We start from the raw sequence: 14,765 nt of genomic DNA, 5'->3' as shown, positions 1-14,765 counted from the left end.
GCTTCACAATCAATACTCTTCGTACCAGCAGCTAGGAAATCTAAAGACTAATTGCACTGGGAAACTCTGCTGTCAGGAAACTCTCCAGAGTACTGAAGAGCAACAATGTCAGTATAGAGACTAAGGTGAGCCTGATTCAGGCCATGATTTTCACAATTACTTGCTGGATAATGAAGAAGGAGGATAGAAGAAAAATTGATACCGTTGAGTTGTGTATTGAACATACAATGGACTGCCAAGAGAACTAATAGATCTGTCCTAGAGAAGGTTATGCTAGGTTGCTCCGTGGAGGTAAGGATTTTGAAGTTTCATTTGACATACTTTGGGCATGTTACTAGGAGGGACCAGTCCTTGGAGAATGACATCATGCCTGGAAGGATGGAGGGACAGCGTAAGAGAGGAATACCTTGGATAAGATGTATTTACCCATTGACTGGGGTAATGAGGGTAAGTGTGTCAGAGACAATAAGGTTGACTCAAGAGAGAGCAGGGTTCAGAGCTGTGAAGACCCTTGACTAAAAGCAGACTTGGATGAGTGCTGTGGGGGAGGGAGTGGTGAAAAGGGTGGGGACAAGGGTGAGGTGTTTTCCACTCCCCCCACCAGCTCTGGGCTGAAGAGCAGCAAAGTGGAGAAGCCAGGAGCTGGGGATATGGTATCTATTGTTGTTTTCCTGGAAAGGGGAGCATAGGAGCCTGCCGGCAGGTGAACATTACTAAAGACAGGTCACCTGCTGACATCCTTCTCATCTTCTGGCTTGGGCACGGCTTCTAGCAAGTGTTCCCCGGGCCCTGCTTCTTCCTTTTCCTTGGCCTCGCAGGACTTGGAGTTGGGGACCCAGAGGCCGGAGTCGATGCAGAGCTCCACGTGGTGCTTTGTGTCGGCGAGGTCCATCTTGCTGATGGCGTCCTGAAGCACCTGCACGTCCTTCACGTCAAAGCATTTCGGGAGCTCCCCAGGGAAAGACTCATAGATCTCCACGGGGTCCAGGCCGCCGGGGCCAATCCTCTTCTTGAGCTGCTCCTCCTCATACTTCTTCATGGCCTTCTCAATGCACAGCTTGACGCAGCCACGCACGTGTTCCTAAAAATATGGAACGCTTCACGAATTTGTGTGTCATTCTTGCACAGGGGCCACGCTAATCTTCTCTGAATCATTCCAGTTTTAGTATATGTGCTGCCGAAGAGAGCACTGGTTAACAATGGTTAATGTTAGCCATAAAGTGTTATGATCCAAACAGTCAAATGCCTGTGCATAGTCAATAAAGCACAAATAGACATTCTTCCGGTATTCTTTGCTTTCAACCAGGATTCATCTGGCATCAGCCTGAATGTCTGTTAGTTCTCTATCTACAATTGTTCTAGCTGGTTTTGAATGATCTTCGGCAATATTTTCTTTGCTTGTGATATTATTCAAAAATTTCCTCTTTTTGTTGGGTCACCTTTCCTGGAAATGGGAATAAATATGGATCTAGTCCAGTCCGTTAACAGGAAGCTGTTCTCCAAATTTCTTGGTATAGACTGGTGGGTGAGCAGATGCCTTTTTCAAGGACTAGTCCCTCTTCACAACATACCTAAAATATGAGACTACTAGTCATCTAGTTTTTCACTCTACCTTTCACCTCTTTTTTTCACCCATTCTCATCATTCCTGAATTTCAAAGCCTCTCACACTCTTTCTCCAAAATGCTGTCTAAATCTAGTAAAAAGTTAATTTTAGAATGATTTCTCCGATAAATACAAAATAAGAACAGATTTAATGGAATTAAATGTAATTTTGATATCTCAAGCTGAAGTATTTACATTTACTACATTACAAATTTCATTACTGAATTATGTATATGCAATGTTTTGTTCATTGCAAGTACTATTTAAAAAAAAAAAACAGAAGCATCTTTACTCATGAACTTCACCTGAATCACAGAAATCATATTGACTACATCTGTGGAAAAAAATCACTGGAGAAGCTCAATATCAGCATTCAAAACCAGGCTAGGTGCTGATTGTAGAATAGACCATCAATTACTTATGTACATGTTCAAACTGAAGCTGAAGACAATTAAAATAAGGCCAGAAGAAACAAAATATGATCTTAAGGATAAGTTTAAAATAAAAGGGGAAAAATAGGGTTTAGGGATTGAATGCTAATGATCAAAAACCAGATGAGTTATGGGATGAAATCAAAGATATTAACTATGAAGAAAGCAAAAAATTGCTATAAGGACAGAAGAGGGGGAAAAGACAAAAATGGATATCAGAAGAGACTCTGAAAATTGCACTAGAATGCTGAGAAGCCAAACACTTCAGGTTCTAAAATCCATTCATCTGCCTTCTGTTTTTTTAATTTTGATCCATCTGAAGAGATCGCATAGTCAAAGTGTCTCTCACAGCACAGAATTAGCAGAATCTTTCATTTGGAGTTCCATCAGAAAAAGTTAACTATGTATTAGAGTGTCTAAGGAACAAACAAATATGGCCTCTCCCAAATCATCTAGAACACTGAAAGAGAAATATGGGTTCTTTGTCATCACCTTACTGGTACCAGGACAGCCCATGGAACTCAGAGGTCTGGTAGGTGCAGTTCATTAGAACAAAGGTTCCTCCCATAGCCATCAACTCAGTGGATTGCTGAATGGTTTTTCCAACAGTGCCTATGAGATGCAGACACACTCTGTTATGAGGGCAGCACTCTTGGAAGTCACATCATCATAAAAAAATACTCATTTCCGTGTTGTCAACAAAAAATGCCATTGACGTGGTTGTTGATGCTGATGTGTACTCTCAAGTTGGAACAGACTCCTAGCTGAACCTCCAGCAGGTTTCCAGAGGCAGTAAATTACATCTGAGAAGATTGTCCTTCTTCCTCCCACGGAGCAGCTGATGGATTCAAATTGGTGGCATAATTCCTTACCACAAAGTCACCATAATTGTGGTAGCACAGTGGTAATAGGAGACACTTAGCACCACATCAAGAACAAACAGGAGCTCTGGTGGCATAGTGCATAACACTGCTAACCAAAGGCCAACTGTCAAATCTACCAGCTAGTCAGTGGGAGAACGAAAGGCAGGGTCCTTCTGTTCAGGTTTACAGCCTCAGAAACCTGATGAAAGACTTCTAGGAGTCAAAACTGACTCAATGGTTTAAGGAAAATCTATACCTCACATTTCATCTATAAGTATAATAAGCGGCAAACATTTTGCTACAAAAAATATTTTTTTAAATTCTCATAGTATTGCTATTAAGTTGAGACTTAACTTCGATTATCAGGGAAATATAAAGGGGGTAAATTCACATCTGCTCCAAGAGATCACAGGATGGCACTTCATCCCTGCTGCCTCAGCCTCAGCAGTCTGCAGAATACAGACATCTTCCATGTGGGTGAGAGAGAAAAGATCAATCTAGAAGTAAAACTTAGATGACATACAAGAGGAGGAACTTAACTTACATACAACAGAATAATGCTCAGCCATAGAAAAATGAAATCTTGATGCTTACTACACACAGGTGAACCTTGAAAACATCATGCTGAGCAAAATTCATTGCAAATCTCACATGAAATAAGTAAATGTAAAAAGTCAATGTTTATTAGTGGTCATCAGGAGTAGAAGGAATGGGGGATGGAGTATTTTTTTGTTTAGGGTATGCAGGAATGTATGTTAATGGAGGGAAATAATTTGGAAAATAATAGAATGGTTTTACAAGAATGCAACCAGTGTCACTAAACTACATATGTAGCAATAGCTAAATTAGTATGTGCTTTGTTATTTGTATTTTCATATCATACATATAGACAGAGAGAAAACAATTGCTACATCTATCTTCAGGCTCTCCAATAAATTATATATTAAAGCCCTGTGGATGCTGATCCCAGTCTCTTCTGCAGAAGATTTCTTTTGTGCAACAGAGGGTCAATAGGAAAAATGTGGTGAGTGCCACCTGACAAACTTTTCTGCTCATTCAGATTTATCTATACAGCATTATCTTGCCCTTGTATTATAAAAATCAGTGAAAACTAGAAAACATAAATTGTTAGTGTCATTGATGAGACCACAAAGATAAACTTGATGCTAGTAGTCCATGGCATAGTCCATAGGGTGCTGTACTGCTGACCCAATGCTACTGTACCTCGGGCTACTTAAATCCATCAGCAGCTCCATAGGAAGAAAATATAACAGTCTTCTCTCATTTCAGTCTACAGACTTAGAAATCTGATTAAGGGTCATTTGATTGGTAGTGAGTGCGAAGTGAAAAATAAGTCAATAAATAAAGGCAATAAGCCTTCTGGAATAATTATTTCAACCTGTTCATTCTCTTAGCAGCCCATTGTATATTCAATACTCCTTTCCAGCACCACAGCTCAAAGGCATCAATTCTCTTTCTATCATCCCTATTTATTGTCCAGCTCTCTGACACATAGCAAATGATTGCAAAGACCATGGTCTGTATCAGGTGCATCTTAGTCTCCAGATTAACATCGTTGCTATTCAGTACTTTGGAGAGGTCTCTGAGAGCAGACTTTCCCAAAGCAATATGTCTTTTGATTTCTTGGCTGCTGGTGCCAGGACTGTTGATTGTGGAGCCAAGCAAACTAAAGCTGTTAACAATCTCAATCTCTTCACCATCTATCATGATACTACCAATCATCCCAGTGGTGAAAATCTTTGTTTCCTTGATATTGAGTCTCAATCCATATTGAAAGCTGCAGTCCTTGACCTTCTGCAGCAAGTGGTTCAGGTCAGTTTGAGAAAACAAAAAATTGACAAAGATAACTGTCCATTTCTGTTTGTGGAATGAAGAAATTGCAGAGCCTTAGAGTAACTCTTGCCACCACCAACTCTTCCTGCAAGGGAGTACATATGAATTTTATTTTCCATGGGTTACATGAGATGAATAAAGACAACAGAAATGCCCAAGGATTTAAGACAGGGAGGATAAGGAATGTCAGAGCAATAGCACAAGGATGGTATAAAAGCCAAGTGATATAGCATGTAGTGACTTCTAGACCAAGAGCCCAAGATATGGAGTCCAGGCAATGATGTTCTAATAAATTGTTTAAAAACTAGTTCTGTTAAAAGGTATAATTTGTAGCCTGTGCTACCAGTAGAGACCTCTGGTGAACTAGTGATAAGAAACTGCACTGCAATCCCAAAGTCATATGGTCCGAATCCACCAGCTGCTCTGCGAGAAAAGGATGAGCTATCTCCTCCTGTGCAATTAACTGCCTCTGAAAACCTGCTGACTGGATGGTACTCAACAACAACAATATCCAGTACCAGTGGTGTAAATACTCTTGTTGCAAGGTACCATTAATCCATTTCCAACTCAACAGTGACTCTATATTTAGGAGGACGAAACCCTACACACTCCTGCTCTATCCTCTAATTTTTGCTATGTTTGAGCTTCTTGTTGCAGCCGTTGTGTGAATTCATCTCACTTAGAATCTTCTTCTTTTTGAGTGGCCTTCTACTTTACAAAGTATAATGTCTTTCTTCAAGGATTGGTCTCTCCTGATAGCATCCAAGGAGGGTAAAATGAAATCTTGCCTTCCTTGCTTCTAAAAAGTATTTTGTCTATATTTCTTCCAAGATAAACTTGTTCATTCTCTTAGCAGTCTATGATACAGTCAATATCTTTTTTGTCATCACTTATAGGCATCCATTATTCAATCTTCCTAGTTCATCCTGCGTGTGTGTGTGTGTGTGTGTGTGTGTATTTTTAAATGCAATGGCTTGGATTAGGCACACTTTGGTCTTTAAAGCAGCCTCTTTGCTTTTCAACACTATAATTTTGTAGCAAATTTACCCAGTAGAATGCAGCATTTGCTTTATTAACTGCTAGTCTATGACAAAACCCCAACAAGACATCAGTGCATTTGGAACTGGCAGCAGATGATTAGTAGTGCATCACTAAATACTATTTCTACCATACAGATGCAACATATATAAATAATACGATATTACTAAAACACAGAGCAGCATTTTTCACTATCGCAAGAATGTGGAAACAGCTGAAATGTCCAAATCACGAATGGATTGAGAAATTATGGTACATTCACATGATGGAGTACTACACAGTACGCAAGAGCAATGATTTTGTAAATCACTACCTTACGTGAGAGGGACTGGAGAGCATTATGCTAAGTGAACTAACTCAGTCCCATAAGGACAAATACTGTATAAGACCACTATTGTAGAACATATATGAAGATCCAAGGAGGGCAGAGTGGGAGCCAGAGGAATGAGGATGGGCGGCGGTGGCGGTGATGTGGTTAATCATAGGGTCATACAATTTGATGGGTGGAGGGAGGAGTTGGTAAAGGAAATGAGAAAGATCCAGAGTGAAAAACAGTGTATGTGAGCTTAAAAGTAAACCAGTGTATAATAAAAATTACCTTTGAAAAAAATAAAGATATTACTAAAACAGGAAAATCATTATAAATGGTGTGTTAAAAATTACATTTCTTTAATATTATTTATTTAATTGAAAACTTATATTCACTTATATATACTTATGCTAATATTTAATAACAAATTTAACAAACAGCTTATAAAATACCTGAAAATTTAATAGTCAACCAGTACAAATCAACTTGAGCTCAAAAAAGATTTTTCCTAAGAGCAAATAAGAGTCTATCAGACCAGACTATCAAATCAATATGGTGTTAGAAAAGAGTACTGAATATCACATGCATTGTCAAAAGAACAAATAAGAATGTTTTGGAGAAAGTGCAACCAGGGAACCCGTTGGCGGTGAGAATGATGAAGTTTCATCTCACATACAGTTGTTGTTAGAAGGGAGCAGTCCTTGTAAAAGGACATCATGTTTGGAAAGGTGGAGAGTTAGTGAAAAAGAAGACCGTAAGATAGGTAGATTGACACAGTGACTCTAATAATAGGCTCAAGTATATTAGAGATGGTGACAACATCATAGGATAAGGTAAGGTTCGGATCTGTTGTTCACAGAATGGCTATGAATTGTACTTGACAGTACTTAACAATAACAACAACCAGACTAGCCACAGCTCCAACAAAAAGCAAATATTCAGTACAACCACTCTAGAAGGTAGTTTGGCATTTCCTCAACAACTGAACATAGAAATCCCATATGACCTAGCTATTGTACAGCTAGGAATATACACCAGGATAATAGAGCTGAGGCAAAAACAGATCTGTACACCAATATTCATAGCAGCACTATTTACTGTTGTTGTTTGTTGTTATGTGCCATCGAGTCGTTTGCGACTCATAGCGACCCTATGCACAACAGCCTTAAACCCTGCTCTAACCTGCGCCAACCGCACTGCCTCTGACACACCCATCCCGATTACCCCAGTCACCGAATCAATCCATCTCATAAAGGGTCTTCCCCTCCTGCGCTGTCCCTCCATCCTCCCAAGCATGATGTCCCTCTCCAAGGACCTGTCCCTCCTGGCAACATGTCCAAAGTATGTCAGACGAAGCCCCAGAATTCTTGCCTCCAAGGAGTAGCTTGGTTTCATGCTCTCTAGGATGGATCTGTTTGTTTTCCTGGCAGTCCATGGTACATTCAGTACTCTTCTCCAGCACCACAGCTCAAAAGCATCCACTCTCCTTCTGTCCTCCCTAGTCATTGTCCAACTCTCTGATGCAAAGCAAGCAATTGCAAAGAGCATGGCCTGTATCAGGCACACCTTAGTCTCCAGAGAGACACCGTTGCTCTTGAGTACTTTAGAGAGGTCCCTAACAGCAGACTTTCCCATCGCGATACGCTTTTTTATTTCCTCACTGCTGGTGCCAAGAGTGTTACTAGCAAACTGAAGCTGTGAACAATCTCAATCTCTTCGCCATCCATCCTGACGCTGCCAATTGGTCCAGTGGTGAAAATCTTTGTCTTCTTGACACTGAGCCTCAGTCCATACTGAAGGCTGCAGTCCTTGACCCTTCGCAGCAAATTGAAACATACCAAATGAACAGCAACAAATGAATGGATTGAGAAACTATGGAATTCATACAATGGAATACTATGCAGCACTGAGGAGTAATAATTTTATAAAATACTATGCACAGTGGGAGAGACTGAAGAGCATTATGCTGAGTGAACTAACTCAGTCTCATAAGGACAAATATTGTATAAGGCCATTATTGTGAAAATAGAAGGATAACTAGTAAGATGTGTATAGAAGTCCAAAGGGAGAATTAGGGAGGACAGAAGGGCAGAGGAAATCACTAAGATAACAGAGTTTGGTGAGAGGAAGGGGGTTGTGTTGAATAAATTAGGAAAGATCCAATGGGGACCTGAAAAGACAGGGTAAAAGTAGGTATACATCAATTGTGGTTCATTTTATAAAACACAATGTATACGAGTGATCATTTAAAACACAATGTGAATGTAAGAATGTGTGAAAAGCAGTGTACATGAATGATGCACAACGTGTATGAATTTTGTATGCAAGCCAATATAAAATAAAAATTAAATTGGGGGGAAACAGGTATTCAAGGAACACTCCAACAGCAGAAGGTATTCTTCCTACTAATATAAGAAAATAGAAATATTAAAGACTTTATAAACTGGATAAGACTGATCAAAACTTAAAGGGTGTTTGATTTATTGGACTTTTTTTCTCTTTTAGTATCCAGAGAAGTTGGAATATGTAAGAATTATTAGTCATTATAAAATACTAAAAACATTTTCAATGCACTTCTGAGAAATGTGGGAAGATATGTATCTCTAAAACATTTCAAAAAAAAGGATCACCAAACTTAAAGGCCATTCAAATAGAACAGATTATCCTTTATGGTTGACTTTCTTGATGTGTTATGATTCCTGCTTACTGTCAAAACAAAAAATAATGAGGATCAGGGGAAGTACAGTCCTCATAGGGGAAATATTTCAAAGTAGAGTTCCCAAGAGTCAAATTGTTTTTCTCAAGTCTCTTGACAGTATTTTCAAAAGCTAAATCCAAGAACATTTTACTAATAACATAAATTATGGAAAAGTCACGACAATAAGTAGAGAAATCACACTCTATCTAGAGCCTCTAAGGAAGGAAGCTCTCATAGACTCCAGAAATAGTCAGGGTGTTGATCCTCGGAAGATTCTAATTTCATTAACTGCAGAGATCCTGTAACCCATCTCCACAACCCAGAGGGAGGCTCTGAAGAAAGATTTCCTCACCTACTGGGCCTTTCCATCTGAAAATAAGTCAGCCTTTTTTCCAGATTTTGATGCTGTTGCCCATGTGAATCCAAGAAAGAAAAACATTCCTAGACATAGGTCAATTAATTTTTTTTTAGACTTAAGAAATAGCAATAAGAAAACAAATTCTTTAATCTGTCTCCTCCACATCTCACTCCCTACTCACAAAGTTAATGTGCTGCTTGTTGTTGTCATGTGCCATTGATTTGGCTCATACTCATAGCAACTTTGTGTATAACACAATGAAACCCTACCTGGCAATGCACCATCCTTGCTGTGCTTAAGCCCATTGCTGTACCACTGTGTCAGCCCATCTTGTTGAAGGTCTTCCTATCTTCAGCTGACCCTCTGCTTTCCCAAGCATGATGCCTTCTCCAACGACTGGCCCCAACTGACAACATGGCCAAATTATATGGGACGAAGTCTTACCCTAAAGAGCACTATGGCTAAATTTCTTCTAAAATAGTCATTTGGATTTTTACACTCCATGCTATATTCAATATTCTTCACCAACATCACAATTCAAAGGCATCATTTCTTCTTTGGTCTTCTTTACTCATTGTCCAACTTTCACATACATGTATGAAACAGGTGACAATCTCAGCTTAGTATATTAATATGTAGGACATATTAATATGTTAAGCATATTCCTTTTTACGTCAATTGGCTTTTCTTCAGATTTAATGAGAAACATTGTTTTAAAAGCCTTTTTTATTTTTTCTGTTTGGCAGGAGGAAATACAGTACCTGGGTGGTGAATATAGTTAACTGATTGTTAATAAATGGAAATATTAGAAGTTCACACTGACCCAAAGGCTACAACTGAAAAATTCAGCCATTGAAAACTTTTTGGCAAATTTATACTCTGACAGACATGGGGTCTTCTTGAGTTAGAATTAACCTGATGACAACTGATTTTTATAAAGCAAGATAAAAGATGTATCTGATTCAGCATTGTTTTGCAAACACAATAAGTGGCAGATTCCCTAACTCTTAAAATCCTTAGTGATAAACACATTCAGTTCATTGAGATTGGAAGACTTTCCATTTCAAGTAACTTTTAATAAACAAGTTTTTTAAAAAAAATTAAGCTAAAAATACACTTGCAGGACGTTGTTGTTGCTCTTGTTGCTGCTACTATTATGTGCCATCGAGTTAGAAGTGACTCATAGCTGACCCTCCAGCAGATTTTCAGAGGCTGTAAATCATCCATCTTTCTCTTTGGGACAACTAGTAGATTCGAAAGTCCTGCCTTTGGGTTAGCAATGCAAGTCCTTACCACCTCAGGTTTCACCTCCTCACTGTATCCAACCTCTGTCTGTTTCCCTTGTTGTCTCTCACCTTGCCCTCAGTTCCACTCTGATGCCTGTGTTGTTCATTCTCTAGGTAAGATCTCTCCAGGAGATGAAAACAATCAACAGCACACTGTTAACAGAGTTCATCCTGACTGGAATTCCCCATCCAGTTCGGCTAAGAACTTTTCTTTTTGTGTTCTTTTTGTTCATCTACATCTTGGCTCAGTTGGGGAACTTAATTATTCTAATCACTGTCTGGACAGACCCACAGCTCCATGCCCGCCCCATGTATATTTTTCTTGGTGTTCTCTCCGTCATTGACATGGGCATCTCCTCCATCATTGTCCCTCGCCTCATGATGAACTTCACTGAAGGCATCAAACCCATCCCATTTGGTGGCTGTGTGGCTCAACTCTGTTTCTATCACTTCGTCGGCAGCACCGTGTGCTTCCTCTACACACTGATGGCCTATGACAGATACTTGGCAATATGCCGGCCTCTGCGCTACCCTGTGCTCATGACAGCTAAGCTGAGTGCCTTGCTTGTGGCTGGAATTTGGGTGGCAGCGTCCTTTCATGGGGCTCTCCAAACCATCCTAACCTTCCGCCTGCCTTATTGTGGGCCAAATCGGGTGGATTACTTCTTCTGTGATATTCCTGCAGTGTTGAGACTTGCCTGTGCAGACACAACAGTTAATGAATTGGTGACTTTTGTGGACATTGGGGTGGTAGTTGCCAGTTCCTTCTCTCTGATCCTACTGTCCTATATTAAAATCATTCAGGCAATCCTGAGAATCCATACAGCTGATGGGCGGCGCCGGGCTTTTTCAACCTGTGGAGCACACGTAACCTTGGTGACTGTGTACTATGTGCCCTGTGCCTTTATATACCTGCGGCCTGCAACTAACAGTCCTTTGGATGGAGCAGCTGCCCTTTTACCCACAGCTATTACTCCTTTCCTCAACCCTCTTATCTACACACTAAGAAACCAAGAGGTGAAAATGGCCCTAAAGAGAATGGTAAGAGGCACAGGAGCAAAAAGTGAGGTTTGAAAATGTGTATCTTCTAAAAATATAAGAAAAGAAAATGTGTATCTTCTACTGCGCAATCTTTCTCACTTAGAATCGGTTTTATTGTTCAGGTTTTAGAGTTGTTGTTGAGAGAGAGAGAGAATATCTTATTCTTTTATGTAGCCAGATCATATTAGTGAAATAGGGTAAAATAGAGTTTAAAACAAAATGCCACATTCTACCATCCCTTGATAGTCCCTTAAAGTAAAGAATTCTTAGTTTTTCAAATATTAGACAATAGTACTAAACCACACAGAAAATAGAAAAAGATGGCATGTTTAGACATCCAGAAGATTGACATGCCAGAAATATCCAGTAGACTGGGGAGCCTCTGCATGATATTTGTCAAACTCTCTTTTAAAATGGTTATAGTTCTCTCGATAGAAGGCGTCCATCAGTTGTGTTCAGATAGGTTATGTACCGTAGGAGCTAGTACTAAAAGAAAAACTGTAGATGTCCTCTTTGTGCATCTTAAAAGGCTTGATTTTAGAGATACCCTGTGATCTGAGGGAAAAATAAAACTCAACATGAATTTGCCATGACACAAAATAGGACAATTAGTTAGAATACCATCCATGATAATTTACCCACGTTAGTATTTTCTAACAATTACAATGTATGAGCTTGACAAGCTTCTTTTGACTTGGCCATGGCCAAGGAAGTTGTGTGCAGTGTCTCTGATTTCTATTCATTAGCGCCTCCAAACTGATCCTGTTATGCTCCTACCATCTCAATCCCCAGCTTTTTAAACTGCATAGTTGAAAGTCAATGTTCTACATCTTACTTCAGGGAGTAGCAACTGGGGTCTTCAACACTTGAAAGCTACCATCTAACGCACAACTATTAGTCTTGCCTCATCTGGAGCAGAAAAAGAATGAAGAAAATCAGAGAGTTAAGGAAACATTTAGTCCAAAGGACACTTAGACCCTAGAAACTACAGCCTCCACTACCTGGAAATCAATATTAGATAGTGCTACCACTACTGACTGCTCTGATCAAGATCATATTAGAAAGTTCTGGACAGAGAAGTAAGAAAAAAATTTAGACCTAATTCAAAAATATAAAAACTGCCAGACTTACTTGTCTGAAAGAGACCAGTGGATTCCCCAAGATGTGACCCTTAGAACCCCTTCATCCTTGAATTGTAATGAACAGGGATCAACTTTTTTCAGCCAAGTAAAAACAGGTCTAGAGTCAGCTGTGAGTTGGTTCTGACTCAATGGCACATAACAACAACAATATAAAGTGAATAGTATCACCAGTAAGTAATGTAATCCTCTGTATAAATAATTATGACATCAAAAGAGCAGTGTTTGCTTAAAAAAAAACTCAGAAGACAAAAAAATGGTGGCAAAGAAGGATGAATGAGAAAAAGGAACTCAAAGAGGAAATGGAAAGAGTAATGGTCAATAAGGTGACTGCAATCAATGTCATGAAACAAACTGTATATAGTGTCAAATGGAAAACTAATTTGCTCTACAAATTTTCAAATCAAACTACAATTAAAATATATATTAACTGAATGGTTGAAATAATCTTATCTATAAATATTTTTCAGTCATTGGAAATACTCAACAGTTTGATCTTCTGATCCCCAAATGACCCACAAGTTCATCTAACTGATATTGATTACAGAAAACTAGCCATTATCCCTTTTATAAAGATGATCCATCCAACTCTTCAACATTTTGTTCAGAAAACAAATACTAGAACTCAGCTGCCTCACACTAAAATATTATTGATGAAATATGTTCATCTTTCAAAATATTCGATAGCATATTTAATGAATAAATAAGCTTTAACTCTATAGTTGGTGAGTCAAAAATTTCCAAAGCACCTGTTTTCTCAATGTATAGCACAACTGCTTCCATGACTAATGTCTTAACAATTAATTCAATAGTAATAATAATCATAATATAATATTAATAATATTAATAATATTAAAATAAGCTTTTGATGTATAATAAAAATAAGGATCAAAGTGGAATAATTCTGAAGAAAACATTTGTTTTAAAAGAAGATTGGATAAATAAAATATGGTCGAAAGAATTATTACCCAGTCATAAACAGAAATAAAGTTCTCATATCTACTACAGAATTGAAAATGCTAGGCTAAGCAAATCCTTCAGAATCAAAAGGACAAAAATTGTATGATCATACTTATAAGATATGTATAGATTAGATAATTGAATAGAGACAAGCATTTAATTACATAACACTCACTGAAGGCAGATGGAAATGGGAGAAGGGAGTTCATATTGAAAGGATAATTGAATTTCTAAAAATATAAATGGTTGATGATGACAGTTGCACAGCATGGTGAAGAATTAATGTCACTGAATTTATTAATTTTAAAATATTTGAAATAGCAAATTTTTTGTTATATGTACTTTAGAATAAAAAAATTTTACGCAGATTGGTATTTTGTACCCACTATGGCTAAAATTTTAAAAGAAAAAATAACAAATGTTGGTGAAGAGGTGAAGAATTTGGAGCCCTCATACATCACTAGAGGAAATGTAAAAGGTGATCAGAAAAGTAATATCATATATCTTTGCTTAATCTTGATAATTATGTTCTAAAATTTTGCCATATCTTCTCTACAAAATATCTTAGAAGATTTGTTGGGGAGAGAGATGAAGATGCTACTAAAAGATGTTCTATTGTTGGTTTTAGTTTAAGCATGGGTGAGATCCATGCATTCTGACATAACATCGTCACCGGAAAAAATTCCTTTGACTTTCAAGAAATTTTATGCCAATGCAAAAAAAAAAAAAGTGTTGAGATTTTAAATCTCTGCCTCTTCACTGGATAGCTTAATCAATTCACATTTAAATAGATTTCTTAATAAGGAAGAGCTTATTACTACCATTTTGAAGCTTTATATGTCTAATACATTTTTGTCCCTCATTTCATCCAATACTCCCTTCTTTTGTGTTTAGCTGATTTTTAAGAGAACAATTTTTATATCTTCTTTCAGTAAATATTTTTATACATTTTCCTTATAGCTTATATGAAGCTTACATTTAACATTCTAAATTTATAGTATTCTGCTTAGCCATAAAAACTTAATTTCACCCTAGCTCTAAGAGGGATGCAAATCAAAACAACTGTGAGATATCATCTTACCTCAGTCAGAATAGCAAAATTTAACAGAACAGCAAGCAACAAATGCTGGCGAGGTTGTGGAGAAACTGGAACCCTTATTCACTGTTGGTGGAAGTGTAAAAT

At 38.1% G+C, this 14,765-nt stretch overlaps 2 protein-coding genes across 2 annotated transcripts; one reads left to right on the top strand and one right to left on the bottom strand.

Moving 5' to 3' along the window:
* Positions 1-724: 724 nt before the first annotated feature.
* LOC102876552 (hsp90 co-chaperone Cdc37-like) lies at positions 725-9,660 on the bottom strand. Its single transcript, XM_006883293.1, has 2 exons — positions 9,601-9,660; positions 725-1,081 (listed from the first exon to the last, which is right to left on the bottom strand). Exons 1-2 carry the CDS (start codon positions 9,658-9,660, stop codon positions 725-727), a joined length of 417 nt encoding a protein of 138 aa, XP_006883355.1.
* A 914-nt stretch (positions 9,661-10,574) lies between these two features.
* On the top strand, positions 10,575-11,516 carry LOC102876146 (olfactory receptor 10G3-like). Its single transcript, XM_006883292.1, has one exon. It carries the CDS (start codon positions 10,575-10,577, stop codon positions 11,514-11,516), a length of 942 nt encoding a protein of 313 aa, XP_006883354.1.
* Positions 11,517-14,765: the final 3,249 nt, after the last annotated feature.

This window comes from Elephantulus edwardii, unplaced genomic scaffold (genome assembly GCF_000299155.1).
Source record: "Elephantulus edwardii isolate Elephantulus edwardi_28Jun2011 unplaced genomic scaffold, EleEdw1.0 scaffold00026, whole genome shotgun sequence".
Classification (NCBI taxonomy): domain Eukaryota; kingdom Metazoa; phylum Chordata; class Mammalia; order Macroscelidea; family Macroscelididae; genus Elephantulus; species Elephantulus edwardii.
Note: the sequence above shows the minus strand (reverse complement) of the source record. Positions and strands in the feature narration are given on the sequence as shown.

Bases quoted from the DNA above. Each gene is read 5' to 3' on its own strand.
- LOC102876552 (XM_006883293.1), bottom strand. From the start codon at position 9,660: ATGGAGTGTAAAAATCCAAATGACTATTTTAGAAGAAATTTAGCCATA. The intron at 1,082-9,600 runs GTAAGACTTCGT...CCATATTTTTAG, and splicing joins TAGCCATAGTGCTCTTTAGG to GAACACGTGCGTGGCTGCGT.
- LOC102876146 (XM_006883292.1), top strand. From the start codon at position 10,575: ATGAAAACAATCAACAGCACACTGTTAACAGAGTTCATCCTGACTGGA.